Source organism: Toxorhynchites rutilus, chromosome 1 (genome assembly GCF_029784135.1).
Source record: "Toxorhynchites rutilus septentrionalis strain SRP chromosome 1, ASM2978413v1, whole genome shotgun sequence".
NCBI lineage: Eukaryota > Metazoa > Arthropoda > Insecta > Diptera > Culicidae > Toxorhynchites > Toxorhynchites rutilus.
This window is the reverse complement of record NC_073744.1, coordinates 186,267,605-186,276,568: the sequence shown is the minus strand read 5'-3', so window position 1 is coordinate 186,276,568 and position 8,964 is coordinate 186,267,605. Positions and strand designations below refer to the sequence as shown.

At 37.8% G+C, this 8,964-nt stretch overlaps 1 protein-coding gene across 1 annotated transcript; it reads right to left on the bottom strand.

Moving 5' to 3' along the window:
- Positions 1-6,171: 6,171 nt before the first annotated feature.
- On the bottom strand, positions 6,172-8,637 carry LOC129770019 (zinc finger protein 782-like). Its single transcript, XM_055772601.1, has 10 exons — positions 8,478-8,637; positions 7,708-8,237; positions 7,541-7,624; positions 7,408-7,485; positions 7,268-7,351; positions 7,123-7,206; positions 6,983-7,066; positions 6,843-6,926; positions 6,701-6,784; positions 6,172-6,640 (listed from the first exon to the last, which is right to left on the bottom strand). Exons 1-10 carry the CDS (start codon positions 8,498-8,500, stop codon positions 6,552-6,554), a joined length of 1,224 nt encoding a protein of 407 aa, XP_055628576.1. The 5' UTR covers positions 8,501-8,637; the 3' UTR covers positions 6,172-6,551.
- Between the last annotated feature and the right edge of the window lie 327 nt (positions 8,638-8,964).

Here is an 8,964-nt window from a genome sequence, read left to right as displayed (position 1 = left end):
GTCGTTCGTTTTGTGCACAACGTCTATGATCAACTTGTATGTAGCGAAGCCAAATATCCCGCACAAGAAGCACAATCCCGCAAAACTGTTGTAAAATTTATTCTCCGCTTTCTTATGTTTGCTCTATACATAATACATTGCTTGTCACTGGCGCTCAAACTCCTTCAAACTCTGTGAAATATTTTGAATACCATTTCTAATAGACAAAATATCTGCCGCTTCCATTCAGTCTACATAAATTTTGCGCTCACTCTGTCCTTCCTCAAAACATCCACTTCCAGTTTGAGAAATTGTTAAGTGAATATCGTTTGCCGGCGAGCGTCAAGCGGGAATTATTTGTCTTTCTCAGGACATCTTGTTCATCTTGTTCCAACATAAGTTTCAAACAGACGTACAAACGTTGATTGCACATGATTGAAGAAATTGCAAAAAGGTTGTATCTCTTCACAGTATTTGATAAACTCTTTTGCTTCAAAGAAACTTCCAATTCTGAGAAGAACTATTTTATATTTGATTTGCTGTGCATGACGATCTTTAACTTTTTTCGCAGTTGCCGCTGATTTTTTTTTGATTTCACCTTCTGTGCAGCGATTTCTGAGAATTGAGTGAACTTTTGCCTCACTGGCAGTTGCAGCAGCTTTCTTCTTATTGGTAGCCTTCCTCACCGACATGAACGTCTTGAACGAACACGACAGACCAGAACCCTTTGTTTGCACAAACCGGCTTGATGAACGAAGCTAGCTTCGCCACATCAACTTGTAAGTGCCAGGTATTTCCTTAACCCTTTCGCTACGAGCGTCGTCTATAGACGACATCAGGATGATACTGCACATCGATCCCACCAGCGCGATATGCATACTTTTTGGCGCAGTGCTCCGTTCAGCGGTAGCACTCCGACGGAGCACACTGCCGTAGTGAAAGGGTTAATGACTTGCAGCGATGAAACGGTGTTTTGTTTGCGGTCACTCTCATCTCGTTGGATGGATGAGAAGCTTTTTACAGTAGCAGCAGTTTTCTTCTTGCTGGTCACGTTTTCAAAGCAGCAGATTCGGGTTTTTACCATCGGTGGCTCCTTAAGGTAATATTATACTATCAGGCACGTGTAGCGTAACTGGCAAGGCACGTTTCATGCAAAACAAATATTCAGCCCTATTCTGTATTCCGACGGATTTACATTACGATTTTCCAGTTCATGTAAAACTCAAATTGATGGAAATTGGAAGAAAGAAATCCCTAGTTTCCCATACATTTCCCAAACAGCTACTCATTACAGGCAACCACAGAAACGGACGAAACGTAGGGACAACGACGAGTGGGGATGAGTGGGGAACGCAAAAGAGGTTACGTATAAAGGCGGTCGCTACAACGTAGACTATTTGACTATACAAAGAAAGCGATGGTGATGCCTGGCCCATTAGAGATGGGCAAAACAGTTCACTTTGATGAACGGTTCACTCATTAATCGTTCATCTAAGTGAATCAGTTCTTTTGAACCGTTCTTTCGCCCTTTCGTTCAGCGGTATTAAGAACAACATAGAATGTTAGCTGGAACCCAACATCAATAGACATTAATAGCTATCGTTGATATCGTTGGATTGGATAGTGTACGTATGGGATTTATATTTTTAAAATGTAGTGGGGAAAGATAAGCTGCTTCTTCTTTAAAAGTCGCAAACTGTATGTGAAAATATGTCGACCGAAGAATGTTTATGTAATAATTTGATGTGCACAAAATATGTGCAATTTTTCATATTCTCTTTTTGGACAACACACAGGTTCCATGTAAGATCATATTTCATAATATTCATTCAGGGGAAAAAATCAGCAGCGATTTTCACTAACAATCAATCATACAAACAATCACGCGAACACGTATACGCAATAGGCCAAACAATGAATTGAAAGTAACGAAAAAACTTTGCCCTCACTATGAGATTTTATGTTTACCTAATTCATGAATCGCCCCAGCTTCCCCCAGATTTTTTTTCTGATAATCAGGAAATATATGAATGTTACGCGGAATTGAAAGAATACATGCAATTGAAAATAAACTTTTAAAACTACGAAAATCTAATTTAATTTTTAACACAAAATTGAGTATACATTAACAAAATAAACCCTGCGTCAGATGCATTTTGCTCATCATGACAATATCGTTTTATTTTCCTTACAAACGTTCTCGTTATATTTGTCCATTCCGTCCAACGCAAATCTGTTCAGCTGCACTAGTTCGCTCGCAAACAGTTCGCCCGCAAACACTTCGTTCCCAAACAGTTCACTCTCAATAGCTCGTTCACAAGCAGTTCACTCTCCATCAGTTCACTCGCAAACCGTTCTTTCGGAATCAGTTCGTTCACAAACCGTTCGCTCGCAATCAGTTCGTGGGGAGAACTACCGTTGTTTGAAAAAGAACGACCGTTCGTTCACTCTTTTCGGCGAACTAGTTCGTTTGTACCGTTCGTGAACGGTTTGCCCATCTCTATGACCCATCATTCTTTGTGTGGACACCGACTGGACAACATAGTTGCTGGACGAGCTGGACGGCGAGGTATCGAGTGCCTTTCTCAAGACAATGAGGGTGGAGGTGTAGTGCAGGAGTAGAATGAAGATTTCCAAGGGCCTTTCTCAAGGCTAGAGACGGATGAACTGAAAAAGTTTAAAGTCTCTATAATACAAAACCTGACCTGACCTGCTTGGCCACATTCTATCATCGGAAGCCAAGCAGGAAAGATACCGAGGAGCGATTGTGAACGCGAAAACGCTTGTGCGTTGCTTTTTTCATCATGTGTCGTTTTAATTTGAGCGATACAGGATGGTTTTGCATAACGCCGATTTCGGTCGCACGCTCCTTTGTGCTTGGCTTCATTCTATCGCCGGATGTTATCTTGAGATTGATTTTCAGCATAACAGATATCGATGCATTTGCAGGCGATGTATGCGGTGTGATACCGCAAGAGGAAGAGACAGGAGTTTCTATGGGATGTGGAGTAGGAAAGCCTTATCGCTTATCCAAATGTGTTAAAAGCGGTGGAAGCGTCGCACCGGGTGAAGGAGAGGCTATTCGTCCTCAAATTGATAGAATGCTGGAGTTTTTGAACGGTTTCACTTAGTTGTAACATGTTTGTATGCTTGTATGTCACATGTTCGTCTCAAGCGCTGTTCCACATTAATAGAAATTTGACCCCCTTCCTGTTGACCGATTGATCAGTCATTATAAAACTGCGTATTTCATGATCTTGAAAATCCAAGCGGCCGCTACAAAATGACGGATTACATATTTTGGAAAATTCAAATCCAAGATGGCCGCAACAAAAAAATAGCCAACTCCTTTTTTGAAATGGTTTCATTCAACTTGACCTGTTTGTATGTCTGTAGGGTTGTTCAATTTTTCGCCGTTCCTTTTGACTAATTGATCTGAAATTTGGAACAGACCTTTATTTCTGCTGTTATTATAATACTGCGTATTCCATTATCTTGAAAAATCCAATTTGGCCGGCGCTATAAAATGGCCTTGGTGTAGTCCTACGTCTCTCCGGTTATGTCCCCGACATTACCCACCTGTCTTTTTTGTTTCTATTCTTAGGATTAGCCTAACAGAGAGTTGCAACACCATAAAATGGCAATGGAGGCCACTCAATAATCTCTTATTAGAAAGAATGATCATTACTCAATCAATCGATTCATTATTATGACTATGTATAATATTGATTTGTTGATATTTTGAGTATAAAATAATAACTGTCAAGTTTTTCCAACATTGCAGAATTGGTTTTGTAATTCAAGCATTCGCAATTGGTGGACAAGACCAGAATAAGGACGGTAGTTATAACGTATAAGGCCTTTTTTTCAATGGATATTTTCAACGATATTGTTTTGAAGACATTCTTTGGATGAGAGAATATAAAAAAGTGATAGTAAGTTTCAAACAAGGAAAAAATGAGTCTATCATTGCAAAGCATTCACAAGATACTGTTTTTAAATTCTTCTCTAGTTATTTTTCCATAATTTTAATATCCGTCTAAAGAAAACCTGGATCACTTTCTGCATTTGGCAAATTCCTTGAAACCCATCAAATATTTTATATGAAGATTATGCTTCTGACCGACGCTGCTGACCAGTTTCAGTTTAAATAATTAAATCAAACTTTATATCCCTTATATCATATTACAGAAATCCAGAATCCCATAAAGGAGTAGCTCAGATTATACTGATCATGAGGTGGATAAATTCGGGTTTTCTATGAGTACAAGAAGGTATTATTATTCAACAAAATTGTAGAAATGGTTCTTATAAAACGATTCTAACTGTACTAAAAGCTTCTCACTATTGAAACGAGTAAGACAGAGCTAAGAAAAAGAATATGCGAGATATACATAATAGTCATGTTTTACCTCTAGAGTAATTTATAAAAGGGAAAATAAAATTACATTCCCATTTGCTCAACAACTATTCCACCAGCGTTTGATTCAGCAAACTAACGCATCAAACAAATGAATCATGGGATGAGCATACCGAATCATTGAGGTATAATCGCAAACTTGTTATTCTAAAACATACGCTTAATTAAATGGCATTTTATCTCATAAACTGTATTAATTTTACCTAAATAACGTTCAAACGTCCGATATTATGCAACCGACATAACGTTTAAACGCCGGAAATTATGCAACCGACATGTCTCTTATAAACGAGAATGAACACTTTCACTTCACGGAGTATATTTCTACACGCAACTGTCCGTGACAATGATGATAGACACAAAAAGATTAAGTGAAGTGTAAGTGACGTGAAAGCGTATGTGGCAGTGATGTTCGAGATCAGGCCCAATATTCCATTTAATTGAACGTATGTTTTAGAATGACAAGTTTGCGATTATACCTCGATGATTCGGTATTTCAATCCAACTATTCGGACTCATTCCATGAATCATTTGCTTGGTGCGTTTGTTTGCTGAATCAAACGCTGGTTCAAAGATGAGGAGGAATACTTGGTTGCTCTTGAATAATGTAGTTGTTGAACATATAGGAATGTAATTTTATTTCTTCTTTCTATAAATTACTCTAGAGATAAAGCATGACTATCATGAGTTTAATAATCGATATCTCGCATACTCTTGTGCTCAGCTCTGTTTTACTCGTTTGAATAGTGAGAAGTATTTAGTATAGGTCAACGTTAGAATCATTGTTTAAGAACCGTTTCTACAATTTTGATGAATAATAATATCTTATATATCTCAGAATAAACCCGAATTTATTCATCTCTTGATCAGTATAATCTGAGCCTCTCCCATATGGGACTCTGAAGTTTAATCCTCTTATCCTTCCCATTCTCGTGTAATTTGATATACGGGACATGAGATATGATATAATTTTTTAAACAGAAACTGGTCAGTAGCGTCGGTCAGAAGCATAATTTTCATATGAAGCATCTGATGAGTTTCAAAGTATTTGCCAAAAGCAGAAAATTATTCAGATTTTCTTTAGACGGATATCAAAATTATGGAAAAAGAACTAGAGAATAATTTAAAAATTATTAATTTGAAAGCTTTGCAATGATAGATTCATCTTTTCTTTATTTGAAACTTAAAAATTCTTTCATTCAAAGTATGTCTCCAAAACAATATCGTTGAAAATATCTATTACGTAGAAACAAAAGATCAATGGTCTTATTCGATGTAGCTATCGTCCTGATTCGGGTCTTGTCCACCAATTGCGAATGTTTGAGTTACCAGCTCTGTAATGTTGGAAAAACATTTCAGTTATTATTTTATATTCAAAATATCAACAAATCAATATTATACATATTTAATCATAATTATCGTTACTGGCCAGTGGCCTCCATTGCCATTTTATGGGGTTGCAACTCTCTGTTAGTCTAATCCTTAAAATAGAAACAAAAAAATTCTATTCATTTAGGACAATCGAAATTAGACCTTTCGGCATGTTTTAATCGGTCTACGGGAGCTACCTTTTCAGTCTTCATTTACATCCCATAGCGCATTTATCGAATCCTAATAAACAAATTTACGTCCTCTGGATACGTCAGGATTTCGTTCTAAAAATGCCACCAAGCGCGTATATTGCTGTTTGTTTATCTTTTTTTTTTCTTAAAAAGCAAGAAAAAATTAAAAATGTTAGCAAAAAAGCTAAATAAATCCGAAATTAAACTTACTCCATTCCGCGTGACTAGCTTTCACCATCTAAAACACAAGTGACAAATACACTTGTTTTTCCCCGTGACGTGACAGTATCGTGGTATCCATAATAACACCGAGTTCATCAAAGTTGTCACGATGGATGAATTCTTCCGGATTCTACACAGACGGTAGCAGCCGTAATAACGTTGTATACAATTCACTTCGTTTTCACCGCGAAGTGACGTTCGTGATCAGGCCCATAGTTGTTCCCAATTGGGTAATGTTAATGGTAATAGGACTTGTTTTATTGATTAAAAAATGTAGGCGCTCCGTCAAATGTTTTTGCTATAAAAAGTGCTGTGCCATTAAAAGAAATCTGAAAACCTTGTTTTGGTAAAACATTTTTAATCCTTTATTAATCCGTATGAGTTTCAATGTGCTGCTTGAGACTTTTAGAATATTTATACGCCACCGGACAATGCGGACAAGAAAAGCGACGTTCACCTGCGAAAGAATTACCTCACTAGAATGGTTTATTGTAGGTAGTGAAATATTTGTACCAACCCGTATGAGTTCGAATGTGCTGTCGGAGCACTGTAGAGTCCTTAAAAGCCTTTGGACAATGTGGACAAGGATAGGGACGTTCGCCTGCCAAAAAAAAGTAACTCGCTCAATGGGATAAATGATATGAGATATTTTTACCAACCCGTATGAGTTCGAATGTGCTTTTGGAGTACTGTAGAGTCCCTGAAAGCATTTGGACAATGTGGACAACAATAGGGACGTTCTCCTGAAAACAGATAAGTCTGGTGAATTGTTCATTATAGCATACAATTTTTAACCAACCCGTATGAATTCGAATGTGCCTCTGAAGCGTCGTGGGATGCGAAAACGTCTTCGGACAATGTGGACAAGAAAAAGGACGTTCACCTGCAAAGAGCTGATCATGCTAAAGGATTCATTGAATGGAACTCTTTCTCACCAACCGGTATGAGTAAAAAAGTGCAGTTTAAGCTTGCATAGTAGTCCAAATGTTTTTTCACACTTTTCGCATTTGAACGGTTTCTTTCCTGAAATAGATTAAAATGACTTTGGTAAATGGTTCACTGTAGTTAGAAAATTATTAATAACCCATATGAGTTCGAATGTGCTCTTTGAGCGTCGCAGCTAGCTTGAACGCTTTCGGACATTGTGGACACGAATAGGGGCGTTCATCTGTGAATGAAAGACTCTGTTAATTGGATCCTTGTTGTGAAACATGTTCTACCAACCCGAATGAGATTGAAGGTGCTTTCGGAGAATTCCAAGTTCCCCAAACGCCTTCGAACAATGTGGACAAGAATGGGGACCTGCAAAAGATTACCCTTCATAATGGTTCATTATAGTAAAACATTGTTTACCAACCCTTATGGCTTCGAATGTGAGTCCTTAGATTGGACTTTAAGCTAAATGTTTTTCCACACTTTTTACATTTAAACGGTTTCTCTCCTGAAATGGATTATTAGTTAATGTTTTAAAAATAACACCAAATTCTCGCCCGAGTATAACCGTATGTGGTCCTTCCAACAAACCTTCATCCGCGAAACCCTCGTTACATTCATGATGTACTGAAGGTGTGTGTACTTTCTTCTGTGAAGCACTGCGAAGTACTCTTTTTGTTCTTAGTGTATTTGTTCCAGCATCTGGAACTAATGGCATATTGCCTTTGTCCATTTCACTGATGAAGAATACCTCTACGTTTTCTCTTTTGATTTGCAATTCGGCGTCCTGTTCAATCGGCCCAGAGTCCACTATTGAGTCTCTCTTGAATGTGTTTTCACATTTATCCGGAAGATCGTGGTCATCAATCATCAATTCTGGTTCCATCTTGATGTGATCAATCGGTTTGATGATGGGCAAAAGTTGGAAACAGCTCTCGGGAATGTTGTGGACGGTTATTAACTCTTGGTAGCATTTATTGCATGTAGGATAACTGCTCAACTGGGAAGTAGAACTGTTCAGCTTCTGCAGGATAGTTTTAAGTTTCCGCTTCGGGTTAGAAGGGATCAGCACGTGATGGAATTCCTCATTGCATATACCTGAGCAAAAGCTACATTGGTCACTGTTGATATGAAATAGGATGTGGTCAAACATCAGTATCCAATATATAACAATCACTATATGCATACGGATTCGTTAGTGAGGATTTGTTGAAGCATGCTATGTTTTTATACGAGTTATATTTCTTCAGAATAGACTAAATAAAATATAAATAAGCTAGATTGCCGTAACCACCGTGGGATTAAGTGATTGTGAGGCCTGTGATTGTGTCCTTTCTTAAACATTTTTGCAATAAACTTACAAGTTGTTGCTAACAAACGCCATCTCATTCCTCCAGCGAAATTAACTCAAACCTCAAAACAATCCAATTTTAACGCAGAAATTCTAAAACTATCTTTGAATTCCAGGAACAAATAAAACAAACTTGGATAGAATCAAATTAGTTGCCAAAATGAATCCAATAGAAATGTCAGAAAAGATCCGATAGGGCTCTTGCTACACATACATGCAGAGCATGTGTTGGTCACACATCGTTTGTTTACATTCGAAGTTTCTATGCAGCAGAAGCAGATTTATCGTTCTTGTAGATGATTTAAACAGTTACGGTCTTTCTACTAGCCCAAATCGGGCTTCGTAGAGCTAACATGAACTTTGTAAAACAGTTAGGCAAGTTATTTCATGAACAAGAGTTTTTGTGTGATGCATCTTATTTAATTTACTAGCACCTATTTCGCGATGTTCATTGAGTGACTTTCCCACTAGATTTGAATCGAGAAATTGGCAGAAAA